Genomic DNA, 17,780 nt, shown 5'->3' on the forward strand with positions numbered 1-17,780 from the left:
GTGAGTCTGTGTTTCCAGGTGTCTCGACCCTAGGTTTGGGCAGGCACCGTGGGTAGTAGGGGGAAAGTCCCAAGATCCTGGTTGATGTGGAGTGCGAGGTTGGGGACGTAGTGCATTTTAAGGGGTTTCTGGAAGTGTCTCTGGAACTCCGCAAAGGATCGGTCTAAATGTAATTAAGAAATCTATATTTTTTTAAACTGCCGTTAAAATAATTCAGGCACTCAGATGTGTTGAATTTGACCTCCATCACAGCGGAGCTGGAAGTAGTTAACTTGAGAATCGGTGAAATTAGTTTGGGGCCAACTACAGAAGTAACTTTTTTTTTTCTTGTCCGTTTTAAATGTTGTTATTTTGACTGAATTTAAGTATTGATATACCCTGCAAAGCAAGTAGATTAAAGAAAAAAATTGTTACCATTAACAATTCTATAGGATTAGAATTATCTACAATCAACCCAGTTGTGGGTAGGGAGCAAAAAATGTTAATAGATGTCTCAATAAAGGTGTTTTTACCTCCTTTTAAAATACTTTTACCATTACTGTTGGAGTGCAATGTGGAACTTTTCACCGGGCAACCAGAAAAGAACCTAGGTTCTTTCTTCAAGGCAAGAGCATTCTTTCTAAGCTGGCTATGCCCCAGTAGGAATCATCACAAAGGAAAGATACCGTAGTCGGCAGGATTTGAACCTGCGGGGGGGAACCCCAATGGATTTCTAGTCCATCACCTATAACCACTCGGCCACGACTACTTTCAGGTAGTAAGAGGATTGTAATCTCCATACATCTTCCTCATTTCAGTCAGTTTATTAAAATTTTTATTGAACTCTTATTTCATACATGGAATTGTCTTTGACTGTATAAGTTAATCTTATACTTTAAACCTAAACATATATTAACATCATAAGACATGGCCTGTTTTATGTCCTAGGGCTTCATAAAAGATTAAAAAAATAAAACTTTTAGGGATTTCCCTGGTGGTCCAGTGGAAGACTCTGTGTTTTCACTGGGGGGGTACAGGTTTGATACCTGGTTGGGGAACCAAGATCCCTGCAAGCTGCTTGGCCAAAAAAAATAAACAAACTTTAAAAATTATTTCCATATGTCTAGTGTGATGCATAAAAGGAATGAACTTAGGGGCCAAACAAACGGAATTATATCCCAGCTCCGACACTTCCACAGTTGCATGAACTTAAGGAAGATATCTTCCCCTCCCTAAACCCTATGTTGGTTTGTTTGTTTTCTTTTTTAAAAATTTTATTTATGTAGTCTGAACTGGGTTTTTGTTGCTGTGCTTTGGCTTTCTCTAGTTGCAGCAAATGGGAGCTATTCTTTGTTGTGGTGCACAGGCTTCTTACTGTGGTAGTTTCTTTTGTTGCAGAGCAAAGGCTCTTAGGCATGCAGGCTCAGTAGTTGTAGCCCGATAATATGTGGGATCCTCCTAGACCAGGGATTGAACCTGTGTCCCCTGCATTGGCAGGTAGATTCCCAACCCCTGGACTACCAGGGGAAGCTCTAGCCTCATGTTTCTTATTTGTGTAATGGGGATAAAAATCCTGACCCCCACAGGTATTGTGAGGATAGAAAATAATATAGAATTCCAAGGTTAATGGGGTTTAGAAATCCACACCTCTATTTTACAGCAATTCAGCAAATTAATTCAATAGATATTTATTGAGCAAGCTGTGGGCAGGTGCTGGGCTCTGGTGAAGAACTCCAGAGCCCTGAGATAAAGAGGTACGTTGATGCGAGGGGGACTGGGCTCAGGATATCTAGCCCCCAGATTTTCCCCTGAAAAATAGCTATTCCATGTCTGCAGAGCTGCAAATGTGAGAAGCACCATTACCATGATACTCTGCCCTGGGCAGCTGTGTCTAGGACCCAGTCCAGTTGGCTATCAACTCACCCCTTCTCTCCAGCTCTGGGATAAAACACACAAAGCTCTTAAGCCCCTGGCCAGAGAGCAATTCTGTCCCCACCCCCAACCCCATGCATACACTCCAGGTCACTCAATTCCAGGGAAGAGCAGGGACTTAGGGAGCAAAAACCAGGGGAAAGTAGGTCACAGCAGGAGGATGGTAATCCCCTTGATGGCTGGCCAACACAACAGTGGCCCTGCTCCTGGAAGCAGGCTGCTCCTGGCCTCCTACCTCAAGTAGCTCTGGGAAGATTTTTGGGCTTTGGAGCCCCAGCACCATCCCTCTCAATAGTATGCTCAGGTTAAGAGCCCAAAGAGGACACACCCTCCATACTGAAGTCATTCTTAGGCCAAGCTCTTGCTGACTGTAACATTTCCTATGCAGGTTTTAGTGATTCTGTTTTTCATTCCACACACTCCCACAAGTGCATTCTTTATACCCACCCCTATGTTGGGTGCTGGAGACACAAAGAGGACCCTTGGGGAATCCATGGTGGGGAATTCTGACCTAGACCAAGACTAACAAGCCAGTGAGCCAGTGCTATCAGTATTGAGACAGAAGAAAGCCTGGGAGCTGTGTGGACCTGAAAGAGGCTTCTGATTCAGCCTGGATTCAGGGATAGGGAGGAGGGGATCCTGAACAAGAAGTAGGAGTTTGCCAGGAGAAAATAAGGAAAGGAATTCTGAGTACAGAGAATAGATGTATAAGGATCCAGAGGAATAAAAGTCTGGCATTTCCTTCCAGAAGATGCTGGTGGTCAGCAGGGGTGGATCTGGGTTTTTTTGGCCTGAACTTTCAGAAGATGGGTAAGGAATGGTTGGGAGAGCAAAGTGGGGATAAAAGTACAGGTGAAGGAAGTACAGGAGCAAAGACAGGGCAGAGTGAGTTAATTGAGGCATCTTAGCTAACTGGAATGAGAGGGTGTTTGGGAAGCTGAAGTAGGGCTCCTCTGGATGAAGTAGAGTGGAGGTCTCTTAGAGGCTCCTGTCACCCTGGAGCCTAAGCGAGGGTCCTACCAGGCCTGATTCTGTCCTAGGGTCAACAACCTCCCAGCACGTGCTTTAGTGCAAACCTGGCCTGACAAGTCCTGAACTTCCACCCGTCCTCCCCTCCCAGCTGATTCCTCGGGCCCCTCGTGTAAAGTCCTCTCCAACTCAGCCCCACTTCTCCTCCACCATTTGTAACTGTCTTCTTTACCACCTATCACTCTCTATCATGCTTCTTCTCTGAAACCTCCCCTTACCCCAAGGACTGAGCAGGTAGATCATTCCTCTGTGCTACTATAGAGTGGGAGTTACTCAGTAGACTGAATAAACCATCCTACATAGACACACAGCTGACTGACAAAGGGCCTTGCAGACAATGAAAAGGAGTTTAATATCGGGATCAGTTGTTCAATGGAGAATAAAGTAGAAGCCAGTGAGGAGGCCATGGCAGTGTTCACTCAAGTCACGTGGGGGTGAACTTAGAGGGTCCCGGCAGGGATGGTAGAGGGTCTCCCCCTCTCTGAGGCCTTCGTCTTCCCTCAGGATTCTGCTCATGTTGAGTCTTGCTCTTCTTCTTCACCATGAAGAACAGGGGCTCCTCACACAGGGCACATTCATCTGTGCTTCCAGAAAGTCCTCCAGGATTTCTCTGACCTCATGCAGCACACCTCTTCTCAGAAAACAAGCTTGTGCAGAGCAGAGGCCAGAAGAACCCTCATTGTGACCCAGTTTCTGACGCTCCCGATCACCTCAGAGACTTGAATGTAGACTCCAACAGGGGTTCCCTGTCTTCTGGAACAGGCTCCCCTCAGATGAGCCATAACCCCAGAGAAGGAGAGGAAAGGGTACTTAATCTGAACTGTGTCTTGAAGGCTAAGGGGGTAGTTCAGCAGAGGGAGCACGAGGTGAGATGGTCAGGAGCCTGGAAACTGGGAGAGGGGTGGACTGGCTGGGGGGGGGGGGGGGGGGGGATGGGGATGCTCCACCACCTCACAAGGCCCCTACAGGCCAGGACAGGAGAGGCAGGAAGGTAGGAGTGCCAGCCTGGGAGAACAGAGAGAGAGACATTCCCGGACAGAGCTCTTGGAACCTGCTGGCAGTGGAAAGCTCTGCCCTACCCCTGGGAAATGAGTGTTTGTGAGGAAAAAGACTGAGTCCCCTGTGGCAGCCTTCGGCTCCGCCCATGTTATCTTGGGGATCAGTTTCTGGAGGCCTCAACCCCAGCCAAGTGGGCCTCAGCAGAAAGAAAGGAAGGAACTTAGTACAAATATAAATACCTTTAATGAAAGCCAAGTGTGCTCTGAGGAGGCCGACGGCAGCCACCAGAGCAGGGCTGGAGGTGGGGGCGCCACTACCCAACTGGACTGGCTAGGCCAGGGGCCCCAGGAGGCAGGCCAGCGCCAGAGCAGCTGCCAGCAGCGGGGGCGTGGGGGCCGGGGTGGGCGCCGGTGCTGTCGCCCGCAGGGTTTCCTGGTTGGTCTCTGGGCCCACGCCACGCTCCTGAAGGCGCACAGGGGTGCCACAGAGAGTGTGCAAGTTATCTGGGTGTGGGGCCCGGCGAGCTTCTTGCTGTAGTGACTCCCACACGGCAGCTGCCTCCTCCGGGCAGCCCAATAGGACTCGTGAGGCACAGGTGTGGAAGTCATTCCAAGACCTGTTAAGGGTATGGGGTTAGGGGAATTAGGTGGGGCAGGGGGGCTTTGGGATGGGAGGGAAAAGGTTCAGATCCCAAGGGTGGTGTTGCCCGCGCACCTGCCCATACCTGCAGACGGTCTCCAGTTCGCCTCCGTGGCCCATGCCGTCTCCCAAGCGGATGAGACACTCAGCAAAGCCCTGGTATATGGTGTCACAGCGGCCTGGGCCCGCTGCAGCTGCTGCCAGGGGAGATACAGGGACTGCGGGTGGGGGTGGAGACTAATTGATAGGATGAGGCAGTGCACCCTCAACCCCCCGACTCCCAGAGGCTTGTTTACCAGGGAGCTTTCTGGGGACGTGACTCAGCTTGAAAGGGGCACCCTAGGGAACCAAGGGGCACACCTGGGGACCACCTGCCTCCACCCCCTTCTAGGAGGACCCAGACAGGATAGGTGGGCGTGGGGGAAGAAATCTCACCCCAGGGGTTGGCTTTCTCCGAGTTCTGGGCCCCAGGTCAGGTGAGAACTGTCCAATTGAAGGAGCATGGACATGGGTAAGGGGGACGGGGCCCATGGCAAAGGCCAGTTTCTCTGCAGCCTAGACACCTCCCTGAACACAGGTGTTTCCCAATGGGTCAGGATAGAGGGGGTTGAGATCCAGGCCTGACCCTAGGAGAAGATCTCAGAGATCCTGGGTTTAGTCTGGGAGTCCTGCAAGAGGTCAAGCTTCTGCTTATCAGACTGTGGAATTTGGGGGTTCTTCCCTCTGAAACTACGGTTCAGTTCACAACCCTCACTTTACATCTTTCAGTCACTGGATCACATTCTTCCCTCTCTGGAGCCCTTTCACCTCTCCACCCTGGCTCTCGGCACTCAGGAAGGCTGTGCCTCAGCTCCCACACAACCTATACCCAGCCTGTGGAGAGGGTGTGTGGATAGTCTGGGCCTGGGCACTCACCGAGGGGCGGCAGCAGCAGCAACAGCAACAGCCCCAGTGCATAGGGCTGTTGCCGGTGGTGACAGCAGCAGCAGCAGCAGCGCATCATCCCCAGCTGGGAGCCTACTAACAGGGCTAGCAGCTTGGAGGGCAGCCCTTCGGCCCAGCCTCCGGGAAGAGGCACTGTGATTGGATGAGGGGCGGGGCTCAGCCACCCAGAAGCCCCACCCCAGTTCCAATAGGCAAAAGAGGAGGGAGGGACTCCAGAGAGGAGAACCCAGGAGCATAGTGGGGAGCTGAGCTGACGCTGGGGCACCCTTGCCTCGGAGATGGAGAGATCTGGGATAGTAGCTGGGCAGATGAGGGTGGTGTCCAGGCCCCGTGGGATGGGTTGGCCTAGACAGAGCTCCGCACAGGGAGAAGAGAGGGGGCAGGTTAAGAGAGTGCAGTTATCAAAGTCACACCAAAGACACATGAAAAGCACACACATACTCCATTTTATTCCAAAAGCATTTACTTGAATTTCTTAATGTTTTTTCAAAAACAAAAAGACCCAAATCGGAGGTAAAAAGGAACATGGAAAATTCAACTTAAGTGGCGTCATAATCTCGGGGGTTATGCTCCAGGCATGACAGAACCCAAGAAGGCACAATACCCACCCTGGGCCCAGCCTACACCTGCTGGCTACCACACCCTGTAGACCACAGCCAGTGCTATCCCCGTAAAACTCTCCAAAGGTGGGCGCCTGAGCAGGTAACAGGCAGGCATGACCCTACTTTGGCCTAAGCCTGTCTGTTGGACTTCAGTGCCACCTCACCCTGGACAAAGGAGGCTTAGCTAAGGGAGGCTGGGGGTCATAAGGCCATGCAGCATGAGGCTGAGACGCCGGGCCGCTTTGCCAAGTGAGTTGTGTGGCTCTGCTTGCAGGAACTGGAAGAGCTTCTGGCGCACCTGAGCCATGACGGAGCCCATGTGGTCCCGAGTGATGGGGTCACTGTGGTCCAGGTGCATTACAGCCTCTTCCAGGTAGCTGGGGATGGAGGAAAAAGACTGGCTATAGGTGGCCTCCAGCAGAGGAGAACGCCCCCTGGTGGCAATGAGGACCAGAGGGGCTGCTGACAATGGAGGTCTCAAAGCCTGAGATGGGTGGGGGCAGAGGGGACTGGTGGAGAACACGGGGGAGGGGAGTGAGGTAGGAGTGGGAGTCTCTGCTTTGAAGTACTCACCCCCCTTCACCCCAGCTCTAGTCCCCAACTACTCCCACTCACCTGAGCTTGAGGTCAGTTCGAGTGCCAAGATCAGAGGCCAGTTGCTGGATGAGAGAAAGGAGTACAGGCTGGGAGAGGGGGCAAGGTGGCTGCCCAAAAACCTGGCCTGGGTCCACTGTTTCACACACGTATAGCACCAGATTCAGGTCGGCAGCTGTCAGGGCCTGAGCAGAGAACAGAGTTTATAGCTGATGTCAAGATGGAATGCCTGCTTGTCTGGCTATGTGGCCTGGGAGAGGATGGCTGTGGAGTAGGGCATCCTGAGGGAGTTGCTCAGGGGCCCAGAGAGAGCACTGAAGGGCTGCTGTTACTCTAGGGGATCAGGATTTCTGAGAAAGGTGGTGACAAAGCAAGGTGGACTGAGGTAGAAAGAAAGGGATGCAGGGACCAGGCAGAGGGAAAAGCAAGGGAAATGGCCTGGAGGCAAAGAGAACCAAAGAAAGTCTGCTGCCAGACCACCCGAAGTCTGACAGGGAATGTGGCTCTTGTCAGGAGACACTGGCCTCTACCTGGGCCCAGTGCCTGGCTTACCTGCTGGAAGGCCTGATTGAGGTGGCCCTGCTGCAGCAGCTGTAGGATATGGGCTTGCTGGGCTTGGCAGTCGAGGTGGGCAGCAGGGACAGGTGTGCCAGCGGCTGAGCGCATGGCCTGCATGATGCTAGAGGTGACGGCGGCCTGCTGCTCCTTGAGAGCCACACTCACCTCGCCCTTCACAATGCGCTGTACCTGTGCTAGAATCGCCTCCTGCAGGCTGCGAGGCAAGTGAGGGTCAATATGTGGTCGAGTCTGGCCCTTTCCACACCCACCAGCTAGCTCCATGCCCAGGCCACCCACCTGCCCACGGCCACGTGCAGCTGGTGCTGCACCTCAGCCCGAACGCTGCCAGATACAGTGGCTGCCATCTGCTCCGTGGCCCCCTGCAAGGTGCTGACCAGGCCCCGCAGCTGGGCCAGAACAGGCTCCCGTGCCTCCTGCTCTCGTGCCTTACGGCTCTTCATGTGGCTCTCCAACTGCTGCAAGTCTGAAAAGTGACCATGGGAGCCGTGAGAGGGACAATGAGAAGAGGATGGCCTCTCCCTCCCTGAGGCAGAAGACCTCACTCACACTCCTGTGTGCCCAGTCGGAAGCTGTCATTGATCTGCTGGAACATGGCCTGGCAGCTCTTCTCGAAGGCGGGCAGGACCACGCTCTGGAAGGCTTCCCGGTAGGCGGCCTGCATTGGCCCCTGTAACGTGTCTGCGGCTGCTCGGGCAATGGCATCTGTCAAGTTCTAGGGGTAGAGGAGGGACTAAGTTGAGTCTTGAGCTCATGCCCACCACTCACTTCCCTCATCTTAGGCCCTACAGCACCTTGGACTTGAGCAGCTTAGAGATGTTCTCTTTCATGCTACTCTCCACAGCTGTGAGTTTGGTGGCCACCGAGTTGCTGAGCTGGCCAGCCACGGGCTCTAGACTCCGGGAGACACCTGGGACATGAGAAGGAGGGAGGTTTGACAGGGAGGGGGCCCTTCGAATCTGGTCCGCCCAGAAGTCTCCATGTGAAACTCACACGGAGGAACTGTCTTCTTGATCTCATCCCGTATGCTGCGCTCCAGCCGCCCTGCTACCGCTGAAGACAGTGCCTGGGATAGCTGCTGCGTCAGCTGCTCCTGCAGCTGCCCACCCCGCTGCTGCCCCTCGGCCAGGGCCCGCTCCAGTCGCCGCTCTGTGCTGTTGCTAAGGAACAGACCTGGAGGAGGTCCCACACACCGTCCTGGGCTGAGAACACGGCTGCCTCCCTGCCCTCCGCCCGGCTGTGGCCCTGCCCCCAAGGATACGCTCCTGCTCGTGCCTCGACTCCAGGGCTCTCTCCACGTGGCCTGTGACAGTGCTCTGCAGGCCTTCAAGCTGGGCACACAGGCGCTGCAGCAGCTCTTCTTGGCTGTGCCGCAGCTGTGCCAGCTCTCTCTGCTGCTGCCAGATCAGTGCCGGCCAGTTCTCAGGGGTTTCTGCCACCTGCCAGTAACACCAAAAGTCACCTGATGCCTGCCCTGCCCATCCCCCACATCAGACCAGGGGACGGTCTGGCCACCCCACCTCCACCCCCACAGGCAGGAGTCCCAGAAGCAGAAAGGGACTCTCTGCTCACTCACCTGGTGCTCTGTGAGCCGGGATCCCAAGGAAGAATCCCTGCCATAGGTGAGAAGCACCTCAGGCCACGTCACGCAGGCAGCCTGAAGACCACCCCCTCCCTGGCCCTGGGGCCCCCCCTACCCGTCATCCTTTTTGCCCTTTCTCTTGAGCTTGGGTGAGGCCCGAGGAGATCCCTTGGTCTTCCAGTCCTTGGCTGGAAGACGTGGAGTGGGCACTTTGGTGCCAAAATTCCCTGCGGCAGAGGCGAGGCTGGCCACCTCGTCATCATGGTCACTGGGGGGGAGAGGAAGGAGAGAGATAGGCACTTGCCCACTGGCTAGCCCTCCTGGGAGAGGAAAGGTGCAGGGTGACGCCTACCTTTGCTCGGCGCTGGCGTCCTGGCTGTCGTGTTGCTGCAACAGGTGGTAAGGTGGTCGGTGGAAGGCCAGGCTCTTGTGCTTTTCCTGGAGGCCATTCCGGGGGCTAGGGAGGGCCAGGCCAAGTCAGTGGTGGATGACTCTACCTGAAGCCCCTACCATTGGCACACTCCCCCCGCCTACCCTCCAGGCTCCTCACCTCTCGGCCAGGCTGCTGCAGGTCTCGCGAGTGATGTCTGGGGCTGTAGGCCAGACCTGACTGTCAGGGGCCGTGGCCTCCTGGGTCAAGGCTGCCTCCAGGAGGGAAGGGGTACTATGCCGATCCCCATCCCCAGGGCCCCCATCCAGGCTAAGCTGGGGGCCAAGCTCAGGCCCTGGCCGGGGCCTTGGGGACAACAGGTGGAGCGCCGAGGCTGCTGAGGCCATGCTGTCTGGCTCTAGGCCCTCAGGAGCGGAGGCGCCAAAGCCACGGGACAGCGCCTCAGATGCGATCTCAGGGATGTCCTGGGACAAGGCAGTGGAGGCTGAGGAGATAACATCGGGGGAGCGGGTGCGGCTGGGGGAAGCCTGAGGCAGCCCCAGGGGTTCCACTTCCTGCAGCTCCAGGGCGAGTGCAGAGGCAGCAGTAGGCACCTGAGGGGGCCAAGATAAGACTTAAATGGTGGGAGGTAGGGCTAACCAAGTATGGAGATGATGCACTGGTGTGTGCAGTGATGCGAGATGGGGCACGGAGGACAGGGACACAAGTCATAAATGGTCACAGTCAGGAGAGGAGCGGGGAAGAGAGGCTGAGGGGCTGCTCTCCAGGGACACCGGAGGCTAAGACACCCTCAGGGGAAACATGGGCTATCTGAGGCAGAGCAGGACCAGCACACAGGAAACTGGGAGATCACCACCAGCCTCCCCACCCTCCATACGCCTGCCACCCTGCACTTCACACACCCACACACACACCTGACCAGGCCCTTTGGGAGTCAGTTTGTCGGCCGGACCTGGGAGCAGGCCGGGCAGGAGCCCACGTGGGCTTGCCTGCAGGCTGCTGCTGCTCATGGTCAGACCGCCATCCAGCTGTAGCTTGGGGCTCAAGGTCAGCTCCTCAGGTGGCCTGGTGGCAGGAGGATGAGGTGTAAGTAGACAGAGCCTAGTGTCACCTGGCACCAGCCCCTGCCCCTCACTCTGCCCCTCACTTCACCTGGGCAAGGAGGGGTCCACGACCGAAGTACTGCTCATGGCAGACACGGCTGTGAGAGAGGAGCTGCTGCTGCTGCTGCTGCTGCTGCTGCTGCTGCTACTACTGGGAGATGCAGCGATCTGGGGAAACATGGAGAATGAGGGCTGTGGCTGTGGAAGGCATCCCCAGGTACCACCTTCCCCAAGGCCCACTCCTCTCAAGCACACCTGCTGCAGGGAGGCGCTGGGCGTCATGAAGGCGTCAGGTGTCATCAGCTTGGGCTTGGTCTCACTGCTCAGACTGAGGAAGTCGGCTGGTGCAGGCAACTCCACGATACGTCGGAGGTCAGGCTGGGAGCCTTGAGTGGCCGATCCCAGGCCCTCTGAGCCCAGCTCGGGCCGAGACTCTCCAAATGCTGTGGGGAAGGCTGCCACTTTAGTCAGATCTCACACCCTGGTCAAAACCCACTTCCCTCTCACCCTTAACTCACTGAAGTCTTCATGGGCAGAGTGTGAGGGGAGCGGGGCCACAATGTCAGGGTTCAGCTGTGGCTGAAAGCGGATCTGGACGTCCTGCAATGCCCTGCAGGACGAGCAGAGGGAGAAAATGACAGTCAGAGGCAGCATGGTAGGGAGGGGCTGACCAGGCACAGGCGGCCCCCCTCCAGCACACTTACTTAGTGTGCACACAGAAGAGCTTGATGAGCACGCCGGCTGCAGACTCCATGGCACCTGCTCCGTGGGTCCCGTCTACAAGGACAAAGGGGATGACTAAGCCCCTGACACTCTGTACCTCAGCACTCCCCTGCCTTCCAACACAGACCCCCGACCCTGAGCAGCTCACCAGCCCCGAGGCTGTCGTTCTCCTCCTCGGCAGGCAGCACCTCTGTGTGCCGCAGCCGGCAGCGACTCACAACCTGGATACCGAAGCTCAGTACAGGGTGGGTGAGAAGGAACTCAGAGATGGAGCTGAAGCAGGCTCGGCCCTCCTCCTGGTTCTGCAGCAGTTCCATCACATAGAGGACCTGCACGGGCAGCAAGGTCACAGCTGAGTTCAGGGGATAAGAAGGCCCCAGATGAGCCACACACACCTTCATCCCCCCGATGCTACCCGCTCTGCCCCCACTGCAGCCCACCTTCCGCTGCACATCACTGAGGATCAGATATTCCGCTGAGAGGTCCAGGCAAACCTTGAGGCTGGGGGGCACACTCACTGGGCTGAAGATATCTGGGGAGAAGCTGGATAGGGGGAATGAGGCAGGATAAATGAGACCAAGGATGGAAAAAACCCATATCACCAAGCCTGCCCCTGCCCAGCCCCACAGCCCCTGCTTACCGAATGGTCTGCAGGCAGGTCCAGGACACCGTGCACCACATCTTCAGCTCCCGATTCTGGTCAGCGCCAGTAATGAGGAACCTCCAGAAAGGGACCCTGCAAAGCAGCAAGGCACTGAGTGGCTGGCGGGGCCCTTTATGGTAGCCCACGGTCCAGCCCACCACCCTCCGGCCTGCCCACTCACTCACTCAGGATCCTGTTTCTTGTGGTTGTCACAGAACAAGAGGCAGGAGAGGGGCCGCCCATCATGAGGCTTCCACTCATGTAAACACCTGCGGTAAATGAGGGGCCCAAGTGGGTGATCTGATCCCCTACCTGGGGGAGCCCAGTCCCTCAGGCTCTGCCTTACCGTGGCTCATCCTGTCCCTCAATGTAGATCTGCCAGAACTTGACGAAGCCATCATGACTTGCAGTAGCCAGGACAGTCCCATCAGGTGAGAGGGCCCCTTCACTTAAGCACTGAGAAGAACCCAAAAAGCCTTGCTTTGCCACCAACTAGAGGTGGGAGCAAGTCCTCCTCAGGTGAGGATGGAGGTGAGCTAGGCTGACCCACAGGGGATCTGCATGTGTGTATGAAAGACTGACTGAATGGAGCCCTGTGGAGAAGCCCAGATCCAGGGGGGTACAGCCAGGTCAGGTGAGGTGTGAGCACCACAGGAGGGGGTCACTCTGTGCTCAGAGGTCCCGTGGGCAGAGTGCTGGAAAGCTGTCTGGGCAGCTGTGGGTCTAGGAAATAGATGAGGGACACAGTGGGGTGGGGCGAGAGGGCAGGAAAGGCTGTTGGTTGCAGGCTTACTGTGCTGTGGCCTTTTACCACGATGAAGCCCTGCTTGATCTGGCTGACGTCCACGGGCCAGGTGCTGTGGTTGGTGCGAAGCATGTCAAGGTCCCACACCTCAGCCTGGCAGGCACCGGGAAGTGAGTGCTCAGCCCAAGACTACCCCACTGCTACCCAGCCCCTGCCTCTCCCCCCAGGCCTAGCCCCCTCACCCGGTCCTCATGCAACAGGGCCACTGTTGGGCTGCCCTCCTCACAGCAGTCCTCACTCTCCTCGGGGATGAAGGGGCACCAGATGATCCTGCGGAAGTGGTTCAGTGGAGTGCCCTCTGGCTGGCGGATGTGGACCAAGATCTCCTCTCTGAGCAGGGTGTTAAGGGCTAGTCGGAGGGATGATGCGGTGGGTCTGACAGACCCAGCTCCACCCACTTTTCTCCAGTCCCCCATCCCACCCTGGGAAAGGATACTGAATTTTGCCATTAATCAGGGCCAAGCGCCATACAAACAGGTTGCCTGCCTCATCCAGGCAGGCCAGCTGTGGGGAATTGACATGTGCAAAGGCCAGATCAGCCACGCTGCCTGTGAAGCCTTTGAGCAGGGTCCGCTCTGAAGTGCTGACACTGATCACTCGCACCATTGCTGAGCCGTTGTTGGCAGCTGGAATCAGGAGAGTGGTAGTCTGTGAATAAGTACTCAGGACCAGGTGGCAACAGAGAGGCCCTGCCCTTGCCTGCCTCTCTGCCATTACCAGTCTGAGGCTCAGTTTTCTCACTGGGCTCCAGAGGGTTGGGCAGAACTGGGGGCATCGCAGACGAGCTTGCCATCATACCTCTACAGTCTGAGGGGGCTGAGTGACCCAACTGCAGAGCATCCCCTCTGGGACTTCAAGCAGAACACCTTCCTCCTCTGTACTGCTCCTACTCACCCCTTATAGCATAGGCCAAGAAAGAGTTGGACACAGCAATCAAGTTGCCATAGTAGTATTTCTGCTCCCAGTCATACTTGGCGACAGGCTGAATTTTCACCTGAGAACCAACAGTGAGGAAGGTCACAGAAGTCAAGGGCTGGGGCGGCTTTCCTGGAGCTGAAGTAGCCCCCAGAATGCCTGGGAACAGGAGAGGCCATATGTGCAAGCCCAGCCACCCATGCACAACTCTTGGGGTCAGATTCCCACAAAGACTTGGCAGCCAACACTGGCTTCCTGAGACTGGGGTACACTATCTGTCTGTTAGGATAGTCCCCATAGGAACTGGCAGCATGGAATAGGGGAGGGACAGCCTAACTGTGCCCCAGCCATTATGCATGCCACAACATCTTGGTGCCCACCTTGTTGCTCCCCCGTGCCTTGCTCGAGATGCTAGAGTCACTGCTGGCCACAATCTCCACCTCCTTGGCCAAAATTCCGATGCCAGTGGAACTGTCATCTCCTAACAGGCAGCTGGAGGGAGGGGTGCACAAGCGTGATTCTTGTTCACCCGAAGTCTCAATGGGCAGGGTTGAGGGGAGAGGATGCAGCCACTCTGGTGAAAGTGTCAAGCCCCAGATGCCCTGCTCTGCCTGATTCACTGGTCCCCAAATCCATAGCTTCTCTTGCTCACCTCCCTCCTTGGGAATGGTCCTACTTCCATGCTAAACCAGGAGCCCAAATTTCAGATTGAGGCCAAGCCCTTGTCCGTGGCCCTCATCCAAGTGGAGCATTCTACCCCAGGCCGTCTTCGGGGAAGCAGCAGAGACTGCCGGACCCTCTTCGCCCACCTTATGCCTTTAGTTAGCAAATGCCTCAAAGACCCCATCACCACCACTACCATCTCCCAAACACTCACATGACCTGCTTTTCCTGCAGGTTAATAGGTGGCATGGCTCGGAGACCAGGCTTGTTTGTTGAAGCACTGTCACCTGAGCAGAGGGGGTCTGGGACCAGGAGCCCATTGAGATCTCCATTGTAGGCATTAGATGGTCGCTGGTTCTCTGCACTGGGGCCTAGGGGCAGAAAGGGCCACTCTGATGAGTTTGTTCCACCTGCCCACTGGCCTCTCCTTCTGCAGGGTTCCATTCAAGAATCATAAGGTGCTCTAGGAACACTCAACAAGGCATGTCAGTGGGGAGGAGGGCCCTTTATTCAATTCATTCTATAAGCACTGATGGTGAACCCAGTGTATGCTAGGACCAAGGATGAGCATGAGGCTCTTCTACCTGGGGGAGGGGTGTAAGTCATCAAGAACCCTCTGCAGCCAGTTAATATTCAGGCCTGGGTCAGTACAGAGGACTCTGTGTACTTGAAGAAGGGCAGAGGAATAGTCAGGACAGACTTTACACTAGTAGTGTGGCTGGAACACACAAACATGGGAAGGACGGAGGGAAAACAAGGCTGCAGAGGTCTCAGGAATGAGGCTGGGTGCTTTGCTTTTCCCTGTGGTAATGAGAGCCACAAAAGAGTTTTGAATGGGAAGGTGACATGATCTGCTGTGGCCAGAGGACTGACTGTTCTAAAGTGACATGTAAGATAGTTGAGAATCCAGGTAAGAGATATCAGGACCTGGACCAAAGTAGTGGAGGCGCTGGGGAAGAGAGGATGGGCTCCTAAGGCATGGAAAGACATGATTAAGATGTGGAAGAAAGAAAGGAAGGAGACTGCCTCACACAGAATGGGCTCAGAAGAAACCACTATGGACGTGAAGGAGCTGGCCAAAGAGGAGAGAAATTATGGGGTAGGGTGTATGAGAAGGACAAATAGCATTTCAGTTGTTTACCACTGGCTTTACCATTAGCTGTATTTCAAGCAGTCTCATAGGCTCAAACACTACTCCAAAACTCCCAGGGTGGCTAGGAGACTAGGGGTTCATATTTAGGAATCAGACAAGTTTCTAGTCACAAAACAGCCTGGGGTCTCACACTGTCCTCCAGGAAGAGGAGACAAGCAAGTACTACTTGGCAAACAGGGGAATCAAGTATCAATCCAAGAGGAAAAACTACAGGCCACCTCACCTGCATCAGAGTGAGTGATGCTCAGAGGTAAGGTGACCACTTTCCCTTCCAGGGAGGCTAGTATGAGAACAAACAAGCTACATGTTACCCATGCCAGGCTCCATCAAACCTTTGTGGCAGTTAATAAGCATGAGAGGGTCACGCCAAGCCCGAAAGTCAAGGGAGCACACACTCTAGGCCTGGGGGAAAGGGCTTGATGGTTTCAGGCAGCAGGTGGATTTTCTCAAAGATTAGAGATTAGCTGAACCCAGCAATGAGGACCCGTGCCTGTGTCCATAAGGAGCCAGTTTGGGCTTTCCAGCAGGTTTAACAACAGGGTCTGAGGAAACACAATCCTCAGCTTTGACTGCTGCGCATCCACACCACCATCACAAGCTAGTCTCTCGACCACTACAACTTTTCACAGGTCTGTGAATCTGCCATGAAACTTTGGTACCTTCACACATGCTATTTCCTCTCTGTAGAAGGTCTTTCCTGACACCCCAGTCCCTCTCCGTATTGTAAGTCCTGGCCTAAATACTGCTCTTCTCTGAGCTGTTCTCAGGCATTGACGAGCCCCTAGCCCACCTACCCCGTCCTCCTCATAGAACCAAAACACTTCTCTTTCTCAATGGGAAGAACATTATATTACACCTCATTAACTCTGTGGCCTAGGAGCTCATTGAGGGCAGGAGAAGCTCTGGAGGTACCACAGCAAACCCAGGTAAATTTGAAATGAATGGAAATTAACTGCCGCTTGCAAATGTTTGCAGCCTGATCCAATCAGCACTGTGCAAACTGTGATTTGCCTGAATCCCAGAGAGCACACAGAAACTGGTTGGTCACCTTCCTCCAGAAAATTAGTCTTAAAATCGCAGGCCTAGAGTCTGCATTCCAGAAGGAAGGGCAAGTTGCTGTGCTCCTCAGCACAGCGTTTAGTTCTAGACCCAGAACTCGGTGTACAGGGCCCAGATTAGGCCTCTGAACTATGTTATGGTAAAAGGGTAGGGAACCCGGGCCAGTCGCAGGAACATCAGAGACGTTGTGCCAGGACATCTGGTGGGCTTTGCGGATTCAGAGAAGAGCCCTCACCTTCAGCCGAGGTGATGAAGGACAGGGCAGAGCGGCACGGCTCCGGGATGGGGAAGGATCGCATCCTGGGGTCTGCGCGCTTGGGTAAGCACGCTCCTCCGACCCTTCGACCCTCATCTGCCCACACCAGATGGAAGGATGCGGAGCTGGTCCTGAGGGACCCCAGGGCCATGAAGGCAGCCAAGGCCCGCGCCATCCTTCTGCCCGCTCATGGGGGCCACCCCCACTGGCCCGGCTCACCTCCCGCCGGCCGGTCCAGCTTGAGGATGTCCCGCAGGTGCTGCGTGGCGTCCTCGATGTCGATGCTCGCGCAAGAGGAGGCCATGGGCCCAGCCACCGGCGCCTGGGTCCGCGCCGCGTTCGTTTCACTGCCGCCGCGCACCGTCCAGCTGGGCACAACCCTGCCAGAGCCAAACAGTGGGACGCCGGTCACTATACTCGATCCACCCGAAGCTCACAAACCGCCGCCCGCGCTGCGTCCCTGAGCCCCGCCAACCCCACCAACCGCCTCCACTTCCGGCCCGCCCGAGTTTCAGCTCCCGGAACCTGAGCCGGGCGGAGAAGAAAGGTTCCGGGCTCGTGAGGAGGACGCTTTGCTCCTCCAGAAAGCCAGCCCCTGCGCTAGTAGGGTCGGGGGAGTTCCTTGGGGCTGAGGCAGAGCAGATGTCCACCTTCTGGGCCGCCCTAAACCCTACTTGCTTCACAATATCCCGCCCAGTCCATGTCCGCTCCCAGAGCATGGACTCATGATGGGCCTAGATCGGGTCAACTCTGTTGCCTAAGCCGAATCCCTCACATACTCTAGGAACAAGCTGAATTGGCAAGTTTAGGTTTCTACTTTAGGAAGTGGGTCAGTGTAACCCAAGGGCCTGAGCGGGCGAGCGTGCTGTCGCATCCGACTCTTTACGACGCCATGGACTATAGCCCGCCAGGCTCCTCTGTCCATGGGATTTCCCAGGCAAGAATTCTGGAGCGGGTTGCCATTCCCTTCTCCAGGGGGAATCATCTAGACCCAGGGATCAAACCTGTCTCCTGCATCTACCTGCATTGGCAGGCGGATTCTTTACCACTGAGCCACCTGGAAAGGTCTGAAGGGACCTGTGAATTCATGGACCCAGGAATTCCAAGGGCAGAGATGGTCCCACCACAAACATCACCTTGTTCCCTAAGGTCTCCCAGCATCCCCCTGCATAACCTTGCACCATCAGGCAAA

At 55.5% G+C, this 17,780-nt stretch overlaps 2 protein-coding genes and 1 non-coding gene across 3 annotated transcripts; all 3 read right to left on the reverse strand.

Moving 5' to 3' along the window:
- Window positions 1-665: 665 nt before the first annotated feature.
- On the reverse strand, window positions 666-748 carry TRNAS-AGA (transfer RNA serine (anticodon AGA)). Its single transcript has one exon. It is a non-coding gene; the product is annotated as a tRNA-Ser (tRNA).
- A 3,415-nt stretch (window positions 749-4,163) lies between these two features.
- Window positions 4,164-5,962, reverse strand: NRN1L (neuritin 1 like). Its single transcript, XM_020885027.2, has 3 exons — window positions 5,494-5,962; window positions 4,664-4,796; window positions 4,164-4,555 (listed from the first exon to the last, which is right to left on the reverse strand). The coding sequence occupies exons 1-3, from the start codon at window positions 5,960-5,962 to the stop codon at window positions 4,270-4,272; spliced, it is 888 nt and encodes a 295-aa protein (XP_020740686.2). The 3' UTR covers window positions 4,164-4,269.
- Window positions 5,963-5,968: 6 nt separating this feature from the next.
- EDC4 (enhancer of mRNA decapping 4) lies at window positions 5,969-17,081 on the reverse strand. Its single transcript, XM_070451121.1, is given in 29 exon segments — window positions 5,969-6,502; window positions 6,741-6,904; window positions 7,272-7,491; window positions 7,575-7,761; window positions 7,845-8,010; window positions 8,090-8,205; window positions 8,289-8,520; window positions 8,522-8,734; window positions 8,872-8,908; window positions 8,993-9,145; window positions 9,230-9,334; window positions 9,428-9,861; window positions 10,183-10,333; window positions 10,421-10,539; window positions 10,627-10,814; window positions 10,890-10,981; window positions 11,076-11,148; window positions 11,243-11,423; window positions 11,535-11,637; window positions 11,735-11,830; window positions 11,923-12,006; window positions 12,084-12,193; window positions 12,531-12,635; window positions 12,725-12,872; window positions 12,979-13,168; window positions 13,437-13,536; window positions 13,838-13,949; window positions 14,335-14,491; window positions 16,808-17,081. Coding segments are annotated over 29 exon segments (4,314 nt in total). The 5' UTR covers window positions 16,893-17,081; the 3' UTR covers window positions 5,969-6,309.
- Between the last annotated feature and the right edge of the window lie 699 nt (window positions 17,082-17,780).

Source organism: Odocoileus virginianus, chromosome 20 (assembly GCF_023699985.2).
Source record: "Odocoileus virginianus isolate 20LAN1187 ecotype Illinois chromosome 20, Ovbor_1.2, whole genome shotgun sequence".
In the NCBI taxonomy this organism is placed as follows: Eukaryota; Metazoa; Chordata; class Mammalia; order Artiodactyla; family Cervidae; genus Odocoileus; species Odocoileus virginianus.